Here is a 23,410-nt window from a genome sequence, read left to right on the forward strand (position 1 = left end):
TTCAAAGTTTCACCCTGCAGTACGTGTTATGGACTCAAAATTGTTTAATCGTTTAATTGCTAACTGTGCTCTATGGAAACAGCCGTTAATTCGACCGAGGAGGTGGATGCAAGAAGACTTGTGCTAAAGCAGCACAGTGCAATGAAAATATTGAGATAAAATTGCAATTCAGTGCTATGAAATTTCGATTTTTTTACCATGGAATTGCATTCTTTTTAGATCACTTCACTAAGAAATGCCCATCTTAAATGATCCGTAGAATGAGTTCCATGTTTAGGGAAGACAGGCAATTAGCAACGCAGAAAAAATTTCAACTAAAATAAATTGTATGGCAAATAAACTCAAGTAGAGGAGCCCCTTCCATTTATAGATAGGCAACCTATGCAACATTTGGATGCGATAGCAATAATTTTACCATTTATGATTGCAATAATATTGTAACCTGTGCCATTCGGCAGGGCTACATGAGTCTAATTGCAAAGAACGGCTTGTCTAATTCCTTCTATCCTGAAGAAACTTTACTCGAACTTTTAAAAATTTAGTATGATATGCGCATTTTAGTGAAGGCAGATTCTTTGTTTCAATACCTATCCATCTTACCTCTACACATACCAGAACGTTACTTGTCAGGATCTATTTGACATTTTTCTGCTTTCCAAGAGACTGGAGGTTCATATTTAAAAAATCATTTACCCTGTCGCCCAGCTTTCGTATTTCTTTTATACCAAGAACATAACTTTAAACGGGCAAATTTTAATTGTTGAAACTTAAATTTCATTACAATTGCGAGGACTTCTTGATAGCTCGATTTATAATTTACCAAAATGAAAAACAAAAGTGAAATTTCTCTGAAAAACTGAAATTTTTTAGTTAGGAACCTTCTTGTGCATACTTCCACATTTGCTTGCATCCTATTCTTTAGGCCTTGCACACGAGTGTAGTTTTTGCTTATTGGTTCTATGAACCAGGGGTTTAAGAGATAAGTTATAGCTAAATTATATTAAGTTCCTGGAACGAGTTCGCCCAAGTTCCGCGAACTGCGCTTGTGTGGACAAGACCTTATTTTTCTTGTTGCATTACAGTTTCCATTGAAAACTTGAACAACGAGTTTTGACCCATTTTGATAAGGTGGCAAATAGCAAATTATGGAAATTTCAAAAAGGAGGAAGAAGTTTTTCTTCCATAAGATTTCTGCCTACTGGAGTTCTAAAATTTTAGTCAGAAATTTCGTTTCAATGATTCAAAGGACCAGTAGTCAGTCTTTGTGATAAAATAATTTAATCTTTAATAAAAATGAGACAGCATTATTTACAAATCTAATGAATAAAACTTAAAAACTAACAGCTCTAAATTCAAAATGCTAACTAAAACACAACAAAATAAATAAATATGAGAAAAAAAGAAAATAAATAAAACTGAGGACTCAACTTAGTTCAAAGGATTCATCTCCGAATTTTGAAGTTCGATACAGCATGTGACAATCAGGACAAGTGAGATTGAGATTGATAATGAGCAGCCCAATGGTCTAAAACGATCTATGAGGCATTATAAAATTATTGGTTTAGTTTTATCACAAGAATATGATTGTTTTTGATTGCTACTTTAACTTCCTTATACCAAAAAATTGAGCATTAAAAATCGTATTATTCCTGGCCAACAGTTGCATAAGTCATAGGAGTTCATAGTTCTGCCTTTCAGCTAACCAATCTCAAACTGACTGGGAGATCCAGTCTAGATTGTACTCAAATGAGCATAAGAAAGCTTAAAAATTTTGCGGTAACTTTAGTTGCAGACTTGTTTTCTTTCTTTCTTTCTTTCTTTGATAATCCACATATTTTTTTGTGCTTGAGCATGAGCCAAATGGGAAAGGAACAGGCAAATGAACAGTTAGAAGACAAAGTCAACAGTCCATTGTTTGAAAGAAGCCTTTGCTCAAAAACATAAGATACATACAATCAGCTGGAGTTATTCAGAAACTCCAATTTAGGATACTGAAAAGAAAAAAGAGTGACTTCGATTCCCATGAGATTATCCTACAAGGAAGGTCGAAACACTTTATGATTAAATTTTGAAAAATTGCCTCAATAATTTAAAATTTAAAAATTAAGATCACAGTTAAAGGATACTTTCAGACTGAATAAAAGTTCAAACTGAGGTTGATCTGATCTAGGTAAAAGTAGGGTTTTCAGTAAATAATTTTGATTTGATTTATCTCAAATTGAAGAAGAGGGGGCATTTGCTGGACAGAATTAGCATCGAATAGATAAACAGATGAATAATTGTGAAAGATGACTAAAACTGCAAGTAAAAAGATGGCCACTTTGAAATGAGTCTCATGACCTTAAAAAATCTTCAAAAGCGGTGTTGAAAAATACACAAGGATAAATAAATACTCTCCTATATGTTACAGATAAAGCTAAATAAAAAAAAAACGAAAAAAATAGGGAAAAATGACAAAATGAGAAACGGTAGAACAAGGGAATCAAAGCGAATTAACAGAGAAACAGTTATGAAAATAACCTGATGACTAAATAATATTTCATAGATAACCCTTGATTTTCAAAATTCTCATTTTGTTACGCTCAGATAAGCTGCAAGGAGAAGACTACTGAGAGGTTTAGTTTTACTTGAATAAGTTAAATCTACAAAAATTAGGACACCCACCATGCTAACAGCTACCCAGCATTAACATTAGCTAACTTTGTACTTACATTCTTTACTTTAAGGACTTATTGTTGCATAGTATAAACTCGTGAAAACTAATTTTAGTATCTAGGTACTGAATTTTGTCAAGATTCAGCCATGTAAAAGTTCAATTACAAGGTGGAAAAAAAAATTGAATTATGTGTGACATATCTATCCAAACGCTTATAACTGATAATGTGTAAAAGGAAACGAACCTACTTCTAATCATAAAAACACCTCTATCTGAACATTGGGGACAGTTCCATCGTTTCATAACATCCAATAAACACTTTCATCAGTCTTACTTAACACTTACACTAGCTGTCTTTATCACACGCTTAAGATTATCTGCCGGCAGCATACATACGAACATGCACACACACACAAACAAACTGACTTCTGACATTCACAGGACAAAGGTAGATATGACATATTTTTGATTTCTTTCGCTTTGATCATCCAAAAAAATAGAGAATTAGATCGCTTTGAAATTTTTTCTGCCTTACACCATGCTTTTATGAGGCATCGACCGTATTTTTGTAATAATGCTAAATGTCATTCTACCTCAGTGATTTCATTTGTACACATTGAGAGGGTTACAAGATCACAAGAGAAAACATTCAATTTCATCAAAATCAAAACGCATCTATGAAGAGCTGAAAATCAGTAAAAAGAGTCACAGCTACAGCTATTCGATGGTATGACTATTTGCAGGAGGAGTAAGGTTATTAGTGTGCCTTTTTGGCGGCTATTTCGGCTGCATGTTTCTTTTCCCAATCTTGGTGCCACTCTTCACTTCTGTGTTCAACACTGTCACCTCGGAGGGCAGCATTCTTGCCGCTGATGATCATGATCAAGGCTCCAATAGTGACAAAACCCAGAGAGTAGGTGGCCATTCTGATACGGAAAAGATCCTGAGCTCGGTGAACTTTGTCTAGTCTAGAATAAGAAAAAAGGAAAAAATCAAAATTTTTGATTATCAATTACAAAAAAAGAAATAAACGTATTAAACAAGTAATATGAGAGATTGAACTATGATGCTTGGGTAAACATTGAGGAGCAATTGTTGAAATGTTGCAAAGGTTCAATGTAAGATAAGTTGATTTTTAGTTACAGAAATGCTCAGTCCCACATTTATTGAGATACTTCATAGTTAAATACTTTTTGGTCCAAAAAAGTTTCCTCCGTATTTTCTGTCCATATTGCAGAGAGAAAAATATGTGCTACTGGTGAGGATCTTCCATTTTCCAAAAATTAATTACCTTAACTTATAAATTTTTACTAACTCCGTGCAAACGCATACAATTCTTTTGGAACCACGTTAGAAAATTCCTTGTGACAATACTCAATACGTAGTTGAATATGTATATTTTTTTCTCTTTCAAAAAAAAAAAAAATGTGAATTTTAATTACAAGGTGAAGGGCTCCAAAATCGTACATTTTTTCTGAGTCATTGCTGCTGGGCTTGCTGGGAGTGTATTGCCGTTATTTAGAAATTATTACAGCTCACTGATTAGCTGGAGGAAGAAAAGAAAAACAGGGGTTTGTAGCGGGTTTCAGTGGCATGTACTGATAGGAAAGCTAGGGAATTCAGAACTTACGAGACTCTTTCGGGAACTTCAGAGATGTTGCTGTATTTCTTCGCAAGGACTAGAAGCCTTTTCTGAAAATTAGTGACTACAACAGTGTGGTGCCCTGAAACAAAAAAGATTGAGGGTTAGAGATGAGCAGTTCATTTGCTGAACACGTACAGGATAGGACTTCGGTCGCAAAAGCGGCTTTATTGAACGAATGCCTCTTATTAGCACTTCAGGAGCTGTAAGAAGTATAAAAAAATAATTTGCTGAATGGCGCTCGAAAATCTTGGCCGTTAAATCTCACTTCGGTGGTAAAAATGTAAGAAAACAACCCCTCCCCCTTAAATAAAATTTGATCAAAAAGGGTCAAACAGAGTAAAAATACTCCTAAAGTACAAAGAAAGGCATTGGGACGTTAGGTATCTGTGAGCTATTTTTTCAGCACAATCGTCGAAGGTCGACTTTCATCAGAGGTGACATTTTCATTCTGATTTCCCATCTGTCGTCGGAAAAGATCCTACAAAGAGCTGACATTATTGATGTGTTGAATCAAGGTCCTCTTAGACGGAACAAATAGGTACAAAGCGAAGGTGAAGAGTACGAGGAAGCAGCGGAAGAATAGGAGGTAGAAGGACAACAAAAAAATTCGGGCTGAGGTGAAAAATTACTCGGAACGTACTTTCTCAATGTGATGCGATGCAGCAATTTATGGGTGGGACAATGATTGACGGAACTGAGCAGAAATATGATTGAGCCGTCCAGAAAACTAGATTAAGATTTATTCAAATTAATTCCAACGACCAAGAATGTAGACACAACAGGGGATATCTCTGTTATGAACATGCTTCAATTTCCGCCAACTGAGACTTTCGTCATAAGAGGGGTGTTTCCAGAATTTCTCCCGGATCCCTATAACTTTCCTGATCACAAAGTATGTTGTACGTATTGACTCTTGACGCAGGGAGGACGTTGCGAGCTTTAGATATAGATCTACAAATACCTCGTAAAAAAGAATCAGTCGTCAAATTGAAAAAAAAAAAGGAAACAAATCGAGTATCAACACAGCCGAAGATAGACGCAGGCCTCGTTCTTACACTTCTCTCTCAAATCTGAGCGACATCTCATGGGCAGCGTAAGTGGAACATTTCGAATTCATGCGGCGCGCCGTGGCGCCTTCAATTTTGCGGATGCAACACGGACATCCACCGAGCACGAATAGTTGTATCATTGCGCCGCGTCCTTTCCCTGGCTGTATTTCCATATTATGTTAGTTCCGTTTGTCTTAATAATAGTGGTGCTTTAAAGGCTATACGTGAACGGAACAAACGAGGATTGGAGAGACGTAAGTAATCGGGCCTTATTTTTTAACTTATCTCCAAAATCTGAGCGACATCTCATTGGTAGAATAGAGCGGAGTATATCGAGTGAGTTCACGCCTTCAATTTTGTAGATACAACACGGACATCCGTCAAATGCGAATAGTTATATCTCTGCTACGTCGCATCACCGCGCGATGAAGTGTCTTTAATTCTTGGAGAAAAGTTGAGGTTGAAGCTTAAAATATGCTATTATGCTTCCAAATCAACGATCATTTAAAAAAATAAGGTAAAAAAAAAAGTAGGGGTCTCTCAAGCGCCCTAAGATGGACTCGTCCGAAAATTGAGTTACTGGCGGGAGTTGTGTCATGCCCGGCATTTTTTTAACGACTGTCCCCAGAAAACCTAAGCCGGGTTAAATTATTTAAAAAATTGATCCAACTATCTCTTGTCGAGGAGTTACATATACTTTTGAGGAGGGTTATGGCATAGAGAAAAAAAAAGGAGGTGTTTGCATTTCGGGCATCTTGGAATTTTTTGATGACTTGATGACGTAGGTGGGTACAGCGCGGTACAGCGACGTCCCGTTCACGCTGTACCCACCTACGTCATCAAGTCATCAAAAAATTCCAAGATGCCCGAAATGCAAACACCTCCTTTTTTTTCTTTATGGGGTTATGGATATTTTTTATTGAAGTTTTCAGATAATTTAGACCTGATTGCGAATAAAATTCTCTGAAAAAATTTGCAGATTCCTCTGAAAATGGACATTTAAACAAAGGTAATTTGGCAACGGCTCAAGGTTCATACGACGTTCTCCCTTTGCACGGCGGGATAACACCGTTCACTATCCCGAAAAGAAAAACAGGTCAGTCAGCATCTGAGTAAATTTGTCGAGAGAAAAGCGTGGAAAAGCGGAACAAATTATCCGCGCCACTGACTGACTGACCCGCTTTTCATGGAACCTGGACATCAGTATTCAAATTGAAAACATCCAATAGAGACAAATTAATTAAGCGGAAGACGACATCTGCCAGACACTAATTTTGTCACTTGGGATTACGCAGCGCGTATCGCGCATATAGATGAGCTTTCGGAATAGCTGCGAAGCTCTGAAAAAAATTCAGGCGCGAGAGAAAGGCGCTGGTGGTGGGAATTTGGAGGGAGGGGTTCAATGACTCTTGGAGCGCCGCCGACCTGGCGTATGGCGCTACGGTTCGAGCGCGCGCCGACAGCTGAAATCGTTTCGGCGCCCATAAAGTGTTTGTTTACGCCTTTGTAAGGGAGAGTGATTTGCCTTTCAAATGGTCAAATTTGAGTGTCATTAGGAGTCGTGCATGAAATGATAAACGCTGATGGGAAGGGGGGGGGGGGAGGTTGGACCAAGCTAGTGTGAACAGTCAGACATGATTTGGGTGACGTTGGGTGCAGAAACAGCATTTGGACGTATTTATGCTAAAAGGAACAATATGTTGCACGCAAAACCTATGCATATAATTCATTTTAGCATAAATACTTCCATTCATTGGTTGCGGTGTTTCAGAATCGCCGCTAACATCTCATCCACTACGATAAAAGCAAACGCGTGGAATTCGTTGAAACTTACACTGACTTTTATACACGATTTTACGATGCTGAAAACGAAGAACAGAAAATCAACCCAAAAGTGTTCTCTCTAAAATATAAGTTAGTAGTGACAATTCTGAACCACATGCAGAAACCAAGAAATTCCCTTTCTGCACCCAAGACCTTGATTTTTATGGTCCTACGAAAACACGTCTTTTTCTGACTGAGAAAAAAAGTTCGGTTTCTGTGACCGAAGACTTCGGTTACCTAAACTGAAAAAGTTCGGTGTTTCAACGCGTAAATTTTGAAACACAGCTAAGGAGTTACGTATTTCTAAACTTTCACCGACGACATTCCGGCACCGTGTTTCACAGGGTGTTCGATTCTTTTTGAAGCTGTTGCAGCTTATGCAACGGCTGAGCGAGACATGGAGGAAGAAGAAACGAGCCGCAGTGCTTTGTGGCCTCCGCTGTCAATTCACATGATTTGCCCTAGTTCCATGGGGGGAGCTAGGAGTATTAGCTTTCCAAAGCAAAGGCACTGACCGCGGGGCCGCGCCAGCCAATCGAATCGGCGGCCAAAGGCGTCTCACTACACATACAGGGTGATTCAAAAATTCCGCAACACCAGGTTAATGCATCGAGGGCCGGATTAAGGGGGTGGCCACATGGGCCGCGGCCCATGGCGGCAAATCTGTAGGGGGCGGCAAATTTTGCAATTTTTTTAAATCTATAGGTATAAAAAAAATTCGGACTCAGAAAAGAAATTACAAACGAGAAAATGCGACAAAATCTCTAGTTTTCTGAGAGTATAGTAATTTCTACTTTTGTCGTCTTTCAGTGATACAAGAGGCAGCACCTTTAAGTAGTCGAGTTAAGAGAGAAACCAAACACGCAATTTGGACTGGAACGGCGCGGCTTACCTAGAGAGAAATGATGACGAGGACTTGAGATGAAAAGGAGAAGCCCTCGGCGCGGCGATCGGCATGTAACACATATTAGCGCCTACAAGACTGCACGAATACTTCAGGCATCGCATCAAACACGGTGCGGTCATTGCGGACAGCGTGAAACGGATAGCGCCTACAAGAATGCAAGAATACCTCACGCATTGCGGCAAACACAGTGCGGTCAGCGGGAGACGCATAGCGCCTACAAGACTGCGTGAATACTCAACGCATTGCGTCAAACACAGTGCGGTCTGCGAGGCGCGGCGGCGGAATTTAAAATCATTTATCCACGTTTATGTTTGATCTTTCATAATTTTTTCGTTCATTTCTTAGGAATGGAAGGCCTTGTCCACACAGAGATAGGTTTACGAAACTTAACTTTCGCGCAAAGTTCCGTGAACTTTTGCTAGTAGTGTTGACAGGGCTTTCCCAAAAAATGTGTTCAACGTCAGTAAACGCGTCTTATGCACCCCTCCCCCGCTGGCACGTTCATTTGATGGTTTTCATTGATGTTTCAAAACGAATGAGAAGGGGGCGGCAAAATACAAGCGGCCCATGGGCGGCAAGTAGGTAAATCCGGCCCTAATGCATCGCCCCTATATTTATTTAACAAATTAAGATGAAACCTTGGAATCTTGTGAATGCGCCTAAGTCAAAGGAGACAACTTTTGGGACGTCCCCCCCCCAAAAAAAAAGAGGGATCTCTCTAAACAGGGTTACCACAGAATATAGAAAATAAAATTCCCTGAAATTTCCCTGTTCCCGTCACGCATTTTGGTGAAATTTCCCGACGGTTGAAGATACGCCAGATGGTTAAAGAGACATAATTAGAAATAGTTTTGAAGGAAAAGTTCTTCATAACTTCAAACCCATTCTAGAGAGCAAATAAAGGTGACTTAACAAATGTTCCCTGACATTTCAACGTATCCCTTTTTAAAATTCCCTGACTTTCCCCAGTATTCCCTGACAGTGTGAAACCCTGCCTAAAAATGAGCTACAGAATTCTATGGGCTGTACTACCTTGCTAAGGAAGAACGCCGTATGAACGTTCTAGAAATGCCAGATTTCCTTCGATCAGATATTTATCTTTGAGGAAAATTATGAATGTTTGTCCTTGAAATTTACGGGAGTTCGAGGTAAAATTATGTACAAAATTATCCGAAAAATTTGAGGAATAACATTTTCAAGTTTACCAGGTAAATCTTCTTTCAAAGGAAATTTGGCAACGCCTGAAAGCTCATACGGCGTTTCGCCTTGGCAAGGCAGTTTAGGTGTACAGTGCGGCACTTTTGGATCACCCTGTGTAATGCACACTGCACAAGGCCTCCTTTAAAGAAATTAGAATTCAGGCAACTGAGGATGGCGTCCGGTACTTGCTGGCGAGACAGTGGGTGATAAATATCGAACCAATCATGCATCCAACTCCGTGGTTGCAGTACGGACTACGGAGGCCAAGATTCATTTTGTATTTTCGAGGCTGGTATTCAGATCTCCAGCGTTGCAATTCGGCAATAACGCGAGAGAGACCTTTAGCTGACGTTGTTATCCTTCGGACTGAATAGCTACTGGGTCTTGAGTAGGCTTTGAATGTGTCATAAAAATATGAGATTATACTTATGCTGGAGCCGAGAAAAGGAAACTGAAGGTGGATCCCGGATTTTAGCGCAGTGCACTCTCGGAACAATTGATATCGTTTAAAATTGAAGATTTTACTTACGTTTGAACATAATTTTTGAAAAATCGAAATTTAAATTTCTGAAGAGATCATTCAAAATTGTTCTTACATACCGAATATCATCATTCAAAATTTTAAACTAAAATCACAAGTCCTGTCTTTGATTTGTTATCGATGTCCATCCATCGAAATCGATTGAAAGCTAAAGAAAAGAACGTCCTAATTTATTTCATGGAAATGATGTGATTTAATCGTGATACAGAATCCGATACGAGAGCTGACAATGAGCCCCGTCGGAGCGTCAGTGGCACATGTTTGCATTCTGTTCGATCGTTGGATTATTTTTATTGTACTTTTTTCCATCAAAGAATTGTACAATTGGACAACAATTGCTCAATTGTTGTACAATACATTGGAGTGTTCTTCTCTTATTGAAGGATAATAAAGTCTCCCCCTCCCCCCCTACTTCCTTAAGGAATCCTGTCACGCTACGGCCCTTGCCTTGGATCTTGGAGAATCACTTAAGTTTCATTCACAAGAGCCAGAAATGGGCAGCAGAAAGAGCCATGGCCAAAAACGCAACTTCAGATGTTCGAGGGCCGCTCAAGTTGCATATTTGATAGATTGAAGGCGTTAATTCAAGCTTCCATTCACTCTTAACAACACACTCCGCCCAGACTTGCTGCGATAGTACTCAAGTGACTGACTGCCAAAAAGATGGAACGCCTTCATTTTCAGACAAGCAACCCTGACATCTATAGGGCAAGAATAGTTGTATCATGGCGTCATGAACAACAGCGAGTTCGTTGGCTGAGAATCGACTCATTCAATTTATTCGAAAACGATGCAAACGGGGAGGAGGAGGGGGAAATGTAAAAAAGAGCTAAAAACTAAAAAAAAAAATTGGCCTCCGGCCAATTTATGCGCGGCGCTTCGCGCCGCGTACCGGCGCTACGCGCCGGCATTTGGGGGGCTTCGCCCCCCCCCATCCGCTTAGCGGATTGGTGCGGGGACCGCACGGGACTTTCTCGCTCGAGCCGGCGCTTCGCGCCGGCATAGACACTTTTACTGGAATATTTAGAAAAATACTGCCAATTTTACAAAATCATAAAGTTTGATTGGAATTTTGATCACAGGATAATAGTTATGAAATTTTTATTCAAACCACTGAACTTTATTGTAAATGTCTTCGCGATATGTGATGAATTCATATATTCGGCCTCGACTTGTTGATTTTATGAGGCATCTTCAATTAAATATGTAATTGATTAACAAAGTCTCCTGTCAAAGATGGCGATCCGTAAAAATCTTAGCTTTTCTACGATTCATTAGGATCCATTAGATTCATTGACATCATACTTCAGATACGATTTTATATTATAATCTCTCCTTAAGCACGGTCAAAAGCCATCAAATATCTACTTGAATGGGTAGAATGACTATTCGATGTTCAAATAGTCTTAAATCTAAACGGTTTTCGCTTAGCATGTCCCAAATTTTAAATTTGGCGGGCGAATCTACCTGCTGGAAGGTTCACCACACGCCCGCCAGGAGCGCCATCTCCTTACCGCGTATCCCTGTAATTCAAAGCGAAAACAATAGAGAGCGCTGAGAGCGCCATCTCCTTCAACCAAACCTCGGGTTCTAACAATTTATAACCTCCTTTATTAAGTAACAAGCATTAAATCAGTCATATTTGTGCCGTATTATTATATTATATTTGTGCTTAGTACCTCGTAAAAAGGAACCGCGAAAGATGGAATCTGCCGGGATTCTAAATTCATTAACAACAAACATATTAGTATTTAATAAAGATGTAAGTGTCAGTTTTTGCGTCAGCTTGATGACTAATAGTAACTATATATTGTAAGTACTTACCTACCTAATTAGTTGTCTAATTTTGCTTGGTGTATACCTACGGAGTAATTTTGGAAATAGTATATGATGCATTATATAATGCATTTGAATTCCTAGGTTTCACCTGACTCAAAGCGTTTGCTGCTATTATCTAGAAGCGTTCCGACTCATTTATCAGAGAATTGAGCGTTTCCTATCGGCCCCTCTGCAATTATGAGATTAGTCCAAGAATCCTTTAGGAACCTAAATTAATGACTCAGATGGTGCTTTTGAGCCAACTTTCAAAGAATTAAAGGCATTTTTTCAAAATCTACAGTCCATGAGCTCTCCGTGTGACCGAAGTGCTCTCCTCGCTATATGACGCGTAACCCTTCAATTTTTAGTTTAGTCCAAAGACCTCATAGGAACTTACATTATTGAACCAGGTGGTGCTCTTATGCCAACTTTCGAAGAAATGAAAGGCATTTTTTTTCAAATTTACAGTCTTTGAAAATGAGTTGTTTGTGTGATGTCGCGGAGCAAAGTGCCCTACTTTTGGGCCTCGTAATCCCTTGAATTTTGAGATTAGTCCAAAGATCTTTTAGGAACTTAAATTAATGACCCAGGTGATGTGCTTGATGCCCACCTTTAAAGAATTAAAGGCATTTTTCAAAATTTACGGTCCCTCAAAATGAGCTTTCCGTGTGATTTTGCTGAAAATGGACCTTTAACCCAATTTGACCCTAGCCCCCCCAAATTTTAGCGTACCCCAAAATCGTTGGACGTGCATAAGGAGACCATAAATATGGTGTTCTGTGAGAATTTTGAATGAAATCGAACAGATAGATTCTGAGATATCGCTGTAGACAGATTTGGGGGACGCCGGACGGACGGACACACATTTTTTCAAGTATGGTTATTTTGACTCCTGGGACCTTAAAACGTCTAGAAATGATGAAATTTCAACTTTTTTTTTTTTTTTTTCTTGGAGGATGACAATACTTCCTCTCTACCCTAGGGGAGCGAGAAAGTAAAAACGCCGATAGAAGACAACTTGTGATGGTTTGAAAATATTTCTAGTGCATGTTAATAACCTAGGACATGAAGACTGACAGGCAGTGGAGTCCAAACATACAATGCGAGCTGCGGGTATCAGTGTTGTTGCTCACAAGAAGAGCGGCTTGACTTCAAGCTAGGCCCCCCTTCCGGAATGTCGCGGTAAAGTTGACTACGTAATGGAGGGGGGGGGGGGGGGGTTAATGAGTAACTATGTGGCTCTGCCTACGTACACACACACCCTCACACGTGATCGACCGATTTCGTACTGTGGTGTGACTGTGACAAACAGGCCAGAAATCAAAAGCTCAGCACAGTGCTTGAGCGACTGTGTGATGTTACGTAACTGAACGTGGAAAAAAACGCTTGCACCGCCCAAACAAGTGGCGAACGTTCTGAACTGTCCTATACACACCGTTTTGTCTCGTTAAAAACGTATTGTTAGTCAAGAAGAGAACCAGGAGCGGACAAAAACATAAAGTAGCGAGAGTGGAGAGAAGATTTAAAGAAAATTGTGTACATTTCAGGAGTTGATACCCTCGAAAAAAGACATCTTTTTGCGATTTTGAAAAAAAAATATTTTCCAGAGATTTTAAAAATCGAAAACTTCTAGTTTTCTTTTACCAGAATCAAAAATAGTCCTAACGAAGTATGTAGCGTTGTAAATCAAGATATTCATTTTCATGGTTTCACCAGTGATACAAGAAGGAAGGGTGTCCGTTTACTTTAGCAACGTTCTCGCCCAAGGATTCTCGGTAATATTTTTCTCGAGCTTTTATCTGAGTAATTTAGGCAAACGCAAACAAAAAATTGAGACAGAGAAAAAGTGGGTAATCAGAGCACTAGTGTATGACTCTCGAAAACTATCACGATGACTTTATGATGATGATTAATGAGTGACAAATATACAGTCAGTGGAGGTCGTTCACGGTACAAAACGCTCTTTCGTCGGTACGGTGGAGAACAATTGAAGACGTTCATACGATGAAGGTCTCTAGTTATTAACGAAGCTATTTCATGTGCGTTGTGAATTCGTCGCTCTCCTGACATGACGACGAAACTTCACTTCGCAGAACTACACTCTGCAATGAGCCCTGTCGTCCATAAAACATAATACTTTCCCTGGCTCATCTCTAGGTGTGGTTACGCAATTTTTGTCACTCGAGCGACCAATCGGCCGGGTTTAACAGAAACCAGCGCAACTGAATCAGAAATTTTTTAAATTCTGATGTTTATTCTATTAAACAGAAAACTGGGCAACACTAAAACTTGTAATCATTCGAGCATATTCTTCAAGATCTGGGACAAATTGGACTACATTTTGCAATAAAGAACTACAATTTTTAGCTCATTTCAGAAACAACGCATGAGCCATTAGTTTCTCTATGAAGAGAGATATTTCCACGGATGGGTGAGAAACTTCAGTTCCTTGTTGCAAAATATCGCGCAATGCATAGAGTCACAAACTCGATCTTCAGCGCCAAACTAATATATTAAGGAAATTACCCGCAAAAATTCGATGTGCTTATAGTTTTTGAACTTCTGACCGGTTTCCCTCGATATCGTAAGGACAACCCCCCCCCCCCCCCCCATTTCGATTCACCAGAAGTTAAATTAGTACGTTAATAAACAGGAGATAGACTTTGATTTTTTTTTAAAAAAAACAACTTAATTTTATGTAAACAACCTTTGGAATTCTCTGCGACGGAAGGACGCAGAGAATGTCATAGGACACACGGTTAAAATGCGGTTCGTCGTCAAAAATGAAATAAATCTACAAAATAGACATTGAACGCTAGAGAGGACTCAGAGCGGTGAGCTTGGGTCGGAGAAAGGGCGGTTAGGGGGCTAGGGAGGGGGGGGGGGGGTGTAAAGCCCGAGAGGCGCATCTTGGATAGATGCCAGGCTTAGATATTCTGAAAAACATTTCACGCACTGGGGGTCCGACTGAGGACTAACTGTTTCTGGCTGCAACCGTGTGTTTTTCTCCTTCCCAATAATGACTGAAAAATTCTGAACGTGTATAGAATGAGTTGAAACACGCTGGACATTTTGAAATCTAAGCGGGAGACAAGAAATTTGAAATCCATAGGACCCTTCTTGTGCACTGCAAAAGATTAAATGGCGAGCACTTCGCCTCTTTTTTCTCGTTTTATCCGGCCAAAATGCATCCGGAAAACGCCAAAACAAGTTTGAACGACAGAACTGCATCCACTTCGATTTTTTGGTGTCTACTATCTCCTGTTCTGGGTTGATGAAAATAGAGCTTTGGAGTGCGTTAAGTGTTTTCTTGCAGAAGGAGGGAACGATTTAACTAAATTTCCAGTCGATCTTTCTCACGGGCGTAATCTGTATGATTCAAGATTTACTTGAAAGAATTGTACTTGTTAGGAGCCTCCTCCTTGTAAGTATGAAAAGATTCAAAATTAGGTTTATCATTTTTATTTATTTATTTTTTTAGGACCAATCTACAAAATTATCGTTCTTATCAGTGCTGTGAATACACCCTAAGTTTAGAGGACATGTTAAGAAAACCTCTTGCCGTTTTATCGTATGTACTTCTGGCGTCTGATAGGTTTGGAATGATGAGTAATGACCCTTTCCACGTGTTCTAAAACAATGGCAGCGGTGGGATTCGAACCCACGCCTCCGAAGAGACTGGTGCCTTAAACCAGCGCCTTAGACCGCTCGGCCACGCTACCAGGTGATCTCATGGTGATACTTCTACGATAAAATACATCAACGAAAAGAAAAGAGAAGGGGGAGTAATGTGATCAGAAGTAGGAGGAGGAGGAAAAACTGGAACGGATTTTGGAACATGTTTTGAAAATTTTCAGTCAGCATTAGGGGCGCGGAGAAATTTTCAGAGTAAAAAAAGTCGCTACCTCGGTCTCAAAATGTCCTCATTTTCAGATGATTTCCTCAGTCCTAGCTCCGTTCCGAGGTAAACAGGACGTATTGGGTCAAAAATTCAAAGACACACAACGCTTTTCCATTTTTTTTTTCATTTTTCGCAGGAGAAAAAGAACTATAGCCAAATTTCCTCGCGCACTCAGATTTACTCACACAGTGCGTTATCATTTTCTGCGATCCTGACCAACACTTGCACTTCATCTTTCTACGACAATGCGCGGAAATGTGTACAAGGTGATCCAAAAGTCCCGCAAAACCCCTGGAACCCCCTAAGGTTCTTGCTCCTTTTCCGGAAAATCTTCTTAAAATTCATCCTAAAAGTCATTTCTTGCATCTTGGCAAGCCATTTCTTGAAATGTTTAAGTCTCAATCTCATTTTTTTCGAAAGTTACGAGTGTGATTGTGGCGCGGGATTTTTCAATCACTCTGCATACGACTAATAAAAGTCTAAAATTCTGCTTTTCCATCACATTGTAGCCAAATTAGGTTAGTTATCGTTAAAAAACACCTTAAACTCACAATCGACGAAATCCGCAGATCGAGAGGTCCCAGGTATAACTTCGACTCATCCGTAATCCACACAAAGCTGACAACAAAAGACCCCTGCATCCAGAATCCAAAACATCCCCTCTCCTCCATCCCACATGCCGCGACGAAACCAGCTCCTCTTCAAAATACAAACACCGATCCCAAGCTAATCCGACCCGTCAATTAGGTCAACCAGAAACTATTTTTGGAGCCAAACCGGTTCCGATCTCACCATTTCGCCACTCGACGCCAGCAAAAACGTTGACATCTCGCGCCATAAAAAAAAAGCCGCCGAACAATCCGCCTGACAAACGAGCGATTGCCTCGTCGCGGTGAAGGAAACCGCTGATAAACAGATATTAAAATCAGCTAATGGGTCATAAGCTATATTTAAGTTTTACGAGGGCCGGCAGAGCTGATCAGGATCACGCCCGAGTTAGACAGTGCTGCTGTGCGTTTTTGGTTCCACGCGTCGGGTATTGGTTCGGTGGTGCAACAGGGCAAGCGTCCTTTTGGGGCCCCTTCTGCTGTGGCGCAGCTTCCAAGGCCCAATCTCGCCTAGCCCTCGCGTCAAGCAGAGTGGCGCACAGTAGATGGATTCTTGAGGAGAGGTTGGACAAGACATTGTTGACCAGAACGGCGAATTTTGATGTCTATTTGGTCAAATTTAAATTTAAAGGGATGTTTCTTGGGGAAAATTTTACGAAAGAACCGTCGGTACCGCTTTTTAAGACCTCACCGTTTGGGATTAATGAATTTGTAAGCTTTCAAAGCTCCCACACTCTGTCCGACCTCTCCCACTGACTCACTCCACTGCGTGGCGCACGGCGTCGACCCTGAGATCATCTGTTGGATCCCCGTCCAGACGCTTTACCTGTCCGTTTCTCTTCCTCGCCCATTTTCGATTTCGACGCGAGCACAGTGACCGGAGGTGATGGTGTTCCTGCTCTCAGTGCCGAACTGATCTGATTTGAATAGGAGACGGGAAAAGAACCACGGCCTTCTATAATTTGATTACATTACGGGAAAATTAGTCTCCTCGACGCCGACACAACATAATTTTCTTCCTCTTCAAGAGAGCTCTCTTCAAAGCAGAACAAAAACGAAATAAAAATAATGAAAAGGATATGCATGAATTGATCTCTGAATCGTTTTTCAGAGATGCATCCTTCGCAGGGTGCGAGCCAATCGCGGTCATATTCTAAAACTCTTCAATTCACATCACAAGATTTGTCTGTCTCCTCACATAATGTTCTGATGACGGCGTATAAGAAACGCCTTCATTGCAAAACGATACTTCTTAGCGCGGCTTCAGAGGCCGAATAGTTGCATCATTTAAAAACCCAATTAACAGGGTAGCAGGCAGATTGGTGGGTCAATGCGACTGCTGCAAATAATTCTGTATCGACGAGTGTCGACGCATAAGTAACGCCTTCAATGAGAAAAGATACTTCCTAGCATAGCCACGGTGGCCAAATAGTTGTATCATTTGAAAACTCGATCAAGTGTACTGGTTTTGGTAATAGAGAATAATGTATGGTCGTTTTTTACCCGTAAGCGTTCTTTATTTATGGTTTATTAACTTTTTTCTTGTTTTTTTTTGTATCTTAAGTGTAGTTGTTGGGATAGAGAGACGAAAAAGGAAACAGGAAATTAGGGCGGCGAGACATGAAGGATCGTGGGAAAGCGATAAGAAAATTGTAAAAATAGATGAGTGCTCAAATGTTTTCATTAGAGGGTGAGATGCGTTATTTATAGCTGAGTATTTTCCTTGATGTCTGTTGAAATTTTATTTTTGGTGTTGATAAGATAAAAAGTAAATTTTATCAGGTAATCGGTGAACGAAAACAACGCAGTCAAGGTTGAATTTAGATTGAGCTAATTGTAAATACACGAATTTAGGTCTCTCCTACTTTATTTTCACCAGTATTTTCTTTTTTTTTTTTTACCGAGTCCTCTCCTCGCTTCCCGATCGAAAAAACTTGCGTAGACCGATCACTTTGAAAACGAACAGTTACGCGCGGATCAAAATGCAATTTCAGTTACGCGGTTAAAAGTAACATTCCACTTCACCTCAAAAATCGAGAGTATTGGTTTCACTATGCATGACAGCGAAAAGTTTAGGAACCTATCTGTGAGAGCATAGACATATCATATTATAACTTTTGAAGCATTTTCAAAACATTCATAAAACGCAGGCGATTGTCATCTTCTCAACAATCCACGCATCCGGAAGTTTTCATGTACTTTGCTGACGCTTGCGATTACAGGTCTGTTTCTATGTGAGCGCGTCAACATAAAAAAATCACTTCAGATAACGCGGCGGTACAGCATGTAGCAAAGCTCATCGATGCAAGGTCATTTAACAGATTCACTTTTCTATTTCTGAGATGCGTGAGCTAATTAACCTAAGACTTGCACTGCGCTTCAGAACACAATTAAACAATCCAGCTACTAGTGATTTTAATTTTTCTATTTCAAGTACTGAATTCGTGAAAAATTAACTTAACTCTAGAGATTTTCTTGTTTTCACTCAAAATAAAAAACGACCCGGGGAACGATCAAACTTTCAACTGAAACTTTCGCGTCTGTGAAGGAGCCAATGTAGAATTTGGCCCAAAAACGTGTCCATCAGTTCCTGTTGACTCCTTGCTCGGATTAAAGAAGGCACTGGACCCACTTGGACAGAAGGGGCCTTGCGGAAAACCCACACAAAATGGATGTACATTGTACAACCTGCATTTTGGACGATTGTTCTGGCAAAGTTAGAAACACTATTTTTCCTCCATTTAAATTCATCAAAAATATCGATTTTAGGTGCGGCAAGCTCCTCACCTAAGATATATGTAGATATTTTTAATGAATTTAAATGGAGGAAAAACAATGTTGCCAATAACTTTCAATAATCGCCACTGCTTCTTTTTTTTTTTTTTTTTTTTTTTTTTTACTTCTTCAAATAGCCCACAAGGGCTAATCCCACGCTTTAAGTCCCATCCCCCCTCCGTCCCTACTGAACCAGTCCCAGGCAACCATTGTTTGAGACCATCAAACTCAGGTCGCCTGGCCGGGAATCGAACCCGGGACCTCCCGATCATAGAGCAAGCGCTACAACCACTACACCATAGAAGGCCGACTGAGGAGAGTAGGTGCCAAAAAAGTCGCTCAAAACTAAAAATATTTAAAAATGAGATCAGTTTCTCCGTGTTGAAGCCCATTGAAATATAACATTGTAAGATTCGATAAGAACAAAAAGAAAAAAAACTTGGATTGGAAATTCCTCGGGGCTCATTCTCGGTATAGACGCTATTAGTGCAACGTCACAGAAAAGCGATATTTATCGATTTTTTCGCATTGGTAGCATTGAAAGAGGTTATGCCAATGTTATTGTTTGGATCCAATTCGATATAATGGAGAATCCCTATGATGACGTCGCCACTAATAGCGTCTATGGAATCAGTAGATCCAAATCAGTTTTCGACGGAAGCCGCTCGAGTAGCCTACGTGCCGTGGCGCCCGCCCGCGCAATATTTTGGTCCATCCGAGGCGGACTCAAGGTCTGGAGGTGCGACAGCGACAGCACTTTCCGGCCTCGCGAGCACGCCCGGCTCACACGCAAAATCACCCTGAAGTCCGGCACCTTCGGATGTAAACAAACAGACGGAGAGGACGCTTGCAAGGCTGCAGCCGAGTTGTGCGGGTCAAAACTCCAGTCAAGGATCGTTCAACTTAAAGCGCTCCTCCCCGTCCCTCCACCGATACTTGCGCATTGCCATTTCTCACAAAAATAGATCGAATTTACCGATCTGGAGGAACCAAGAATACGGTTACGTCTTGAAGACATGGTTCTACCTCCACTGGAAAAAAAAAGACATTGGATCTAGAGTCCGTCAGACTCTTGAAAACATTGACAAGAAAAAGGACTCCTGATTCAATCAGATTTAAGCTTAAATCAAAAGGAAATCCGCTCAAATTGAGAGGCTTGGTTCTTGATTTAAGCTCAAATCTGATTGAAACAAGAGTATTTTTTCTTGTCGATGTTTTTAAGAGTCTGCACTCTAGATCCAATGTGTTTTTTTCCCCGGTGCTCCGCTTGATATCATTCCTGCTTGATTTTCGACAACGAGTTAAATTCCAAACGGATCGACAAGAGCCAATGATATCATTCCGACATGAAGATACGGTGAAAGGTCATCCAGGCTCCCAAAATAAGTATTTGAAGTTCGGCTTTGATTAGCATTTTTAGACCAGCGGTGATAACAAACGATCTATCACCGATTGACAAAGCAAATAGAGCATTGAAGTGGAATTTGAAATTGAGAAATCGAGAATTGAGGCATGAACTTAAGAAATTCAACAGATAACCCAACCGGGTTTTAACGTTTAGAAAATTCCTTCCCAAACTCAAATATTTAAAAAAAACCTCTTTTCTACCTCAAATATACATGTTCAGCTTGAACGTCAAGAAAGTATTGAAGTTGTAGTTCAAAGTTAATTTGTTGTCACGCTTGCATCAACGCAATGACCCACGAGTCAAAACATTGGTTCTCCCTACTTAACTAGGTCAAAATAATCCAACGGATAGACATACGGTTCGAGATTAAAATGCGGCAACAGTGGTGCGGTGGCTCGCCGATAAGCAACAATATCTCTCTGTCCGACCGATTAGTGCTCGCGGCTTCACGAGCTTGATGAGGCGGGGCGGGGCGGATATTAATATAAAAAATAAGAAGAAAAAAGTTGTTGATGAAGACTCTCTCCAGACTCGGCGGCCATGTTAGAAATCCTGTGTTATTATGCGTTTCAATAAATCGGTTCCTGTCTTCAGTCGGCGTGACCCCTGCCTCGACAGCTTGGCGCTGAAACCCGGTCCCAAGCCGGGTGAAGCCGGGACGCCAGACGCGCTGGACAGGTGGCGACCAGATGCACGTTGCACGGGTCTCCGAACACGTAGGCACCTTACGAAACTACGCAGTTTGCGTGATGCGATTGGGCCACGCACCCGGGGCTGCAAAAGGGTGGCGCCTACAAAAGGCAGCTCATCGAGGTGAAAACGCAAAGGCTCGCGGATACGTTCCAAAAATCACGTAGGCGCCGCGTCGACGCGCTTTTGAGTTATCGATTTAGATGCGTCTCTGGGAGCCGCCGGCGGGAGATCGGAAGAGGGAGGGCAGGGGGAGGTTTGTTTTGATTCTAGGGTTTGTTTTGACGCGGGGCTCCGGCTGTGAGCCCTCCTATTGGAAATGCAAGAAAATGTGCGTGCGACGTTCCGAAAGAAAAGGTTGGTTGCCGAGATGAAGCCTCCTAAATGCGAATAAGAAAGGAACATGAGAGAATGGCTGATAAAATGTTCCTCAGCAGAATGCAGAAAATTGCATTTTTAATTTCTCTCCGAGGAAAAGTATCTACTCACGGTACGGGCGGAAATCATACAGAGGCCAAGTTTTGAGTTGATGGCTAAAAATTATTGGACTTTTATGTTTGGGAGAAGGGGAAAACATCCTTCAAAATTTTCAGAGAACTAAAAAAAATGGAACCCTGCTAGTTTGAGGGAAAATCTTGATACCTGAACTCAATTGTATTTCTGCAGAGAGGAGATGACAAGTAAAAATGTAATTTTGATAAACCAAATGAAGTTTGTCGTCGTTAATTGGTGAATAAGAGGGGTGTGCTTGTTGTTTTCATAAAGTAAATGACATACTTAGGGAAGATTTGACCTGGACAAGCTCTATCATTGGACTTTTCACTACTTTGGGACTAGGTTTCTTGAATCCCCAATCTTAGGGTCTATTAGGAAGATTCACATTCCCCGATTGTGACTGTTTATTATTAGTTTTGTTTTAATTTATTTTTGAAACAGAAATAAAAAAATTATGAGAAAATACATGGAATAAACAAATACTATATGGGGGACTGTATAGATGGAACCTAATAAATATGAATGACATTGATACTGGCACTTCATGACAAGTTCATCTACTTACAAGGAATTGAAAAAAGTTAATGGTGGACAACTGCTGAATGTTAAAATTTTCAAACATTTCCCAGGTAAAAAATAAATTTGTGAGTTAGAGAAGATAGAAATCATACCCAAGAGAGAGAGCATACCCAATTACTTTCCCTATTAGATTACGTTTGCGATTAACAAATTTCAGTTTTGGAAACTGAGACACTGTCTCCTGTCAACTTTGATCATCTTAAAGAACTCATGTTTTGTTTCTGTAAATATTCAATATTTGGACCACAGTCTTTGAGCATTACATGCAAAATGGAAAAGATGTGCGTTGCGCATCCATGAAAAAGCTGTTGGAAAAGTAAAAAAATAACATGATGAATGAATAAATGGAGATGAGTAACTACTTTAACAGAAAGTATGTACGTGTAAAATAGAACAAGAGCCATGGACAGGGCAAGAGAAAAAGTATGAGCTAGAGGAAAATATTTGACGGTGATATGTCAATGCTGGATTTGACAATAAATTTAAATAAAATGTGGACACCTCCAACTTTGGCTTCTCTGCAAAGATCAAAATTATAGATGGCAACATTTGGGGAATGAATTGCAGAATCCGACACCTATCCGCATTTCTCACCACCAGCTGATAAAGCGTTGAGTGGCTGGCTGAACATGACCTCATGGTGTTAAGATTTAACAGAGGGAGAAAGTTTCGCTTTATAGAAACAACGGACTTCAATTGCTCCTGTATTCCTCTAATTTTAAGGGTGGGTGTCGGTGATGCAACAAATGAGGTGAGTAGCGGGTTGTAAATAAGCTTACCAATTTCTTCTGTGGCAGCTTGCGCATTTAGCGCATTAAGCTCCTTGCACTTGGCAGCAGTGGAGGAGATGGATCTCCTGATTTGAGAGAAGATGGGGAGTTTGGAAACATTCTTCATGTTTTGGGCCATGATTTCAAACTTCGAAAGTTTATTCAATAAGTTCACGAGCCAAGGTGAGTTTGAGGTTACGCACAGCACATAGAACAATCACTGGCAATGCAACGTAATTAGACTCAGTTAGATAATGGAAGGAAACACTTAATAACTTGGTAATTCAAAGAGGATCGGACGATCGTGAGTAATAATTCGAGACGCACAAGCTACGAGACGCAAGAACACTTTGACGAATTTAGGGGGATGAGGGATCTTTTATCAACGCGATTGCGTGAGGGGAACGAGGCAAGTTGCACGTAAACAAACAATTCCACCAATCAGAGAGTATTTTGTCTAACGAAGGTCATAAAGCGCCAATCAGAATCCTTAGAACACATAAACAAACTTTCGAATGCGTGCTCACCTGCATGCCAACTCCAA

General features: G+C 40.4%; 1 protein-coding gene and 1 non-coding gene across 2 annotated transcripts; both read right to left on the bottom strand.

The window, feature by feature from the left end:
* Positions 1-1,261: 1,261 nt before the first annotated feature.
* Positions 1,262-23,264, bottom strand: LOC109038458 (UPF0389 protein CG9231). The gene is made up of 3 exons (XM_019053503.2): positions 22,876-23,264; positions 4,287-4,380; positions 1,262-3,624 (listed from the first exon to the last, which is right to left on the bottom strand). Exons 1-3 carry the CDS (start codon positions 23,003-23,005, stop codon positions 3,414-3,416), a joined length of 435 nt encoding a protein of 144 aa, XP_018909048.2. The 5' UTR covers positions 23,006-23,264; the 3' UTR covers positions 1,262-3,413.
* TRNAL-AAG (transfer RNA leucine (anticodon AAG)) lies at positions 15,281-15,362 on the bottom strand. Its single transcript has one exon. It is a non-coding gene; the product is annotated as a tRNA-Leu (tRNA).
* Positions 23,265-23,410: the final 146 nt, after the last annotated feature.

Source organism: Bemisia tabaci, chromosome 1 (assembly GCF_918797505.1).
Source record: "Bemisia tabaci chromosome 1, PGI_BMITA_v3".
Classification (NCBI taxonomy): domain Eukaryota; kingdom Metazoa; phylum Arthropoda; class Insecta; order Hemiptera; family Aleyrodidae; genus Bemisia; species Bemisia tabaci.

Bases quoted from the DNA above. Each gene is read 5' to 3' on its own strand.
- LOC109038458 (XM_019053503.2), bottom strand. From the start codon at position 23,005: ATGGCCCAAAACATGAAGAATGTTTCCAAACTCCCCATCTTCTCTCAA. The intron at 4,381-22,875 runs GTAAGCTTATTT...TTTTTGTTTCAG, and splicing joins AGCTGCCACAGAAGAAATTG to GGCACCACACTGTTGTAGTC. The intron at 3,625-4,286 runs GTAAGTTCTGAA...TTCTTATTCTAG, and splicing joins GAAGTTCCCGAAAGAGTCTC to ACTAGACAAAGTTCACCGAG.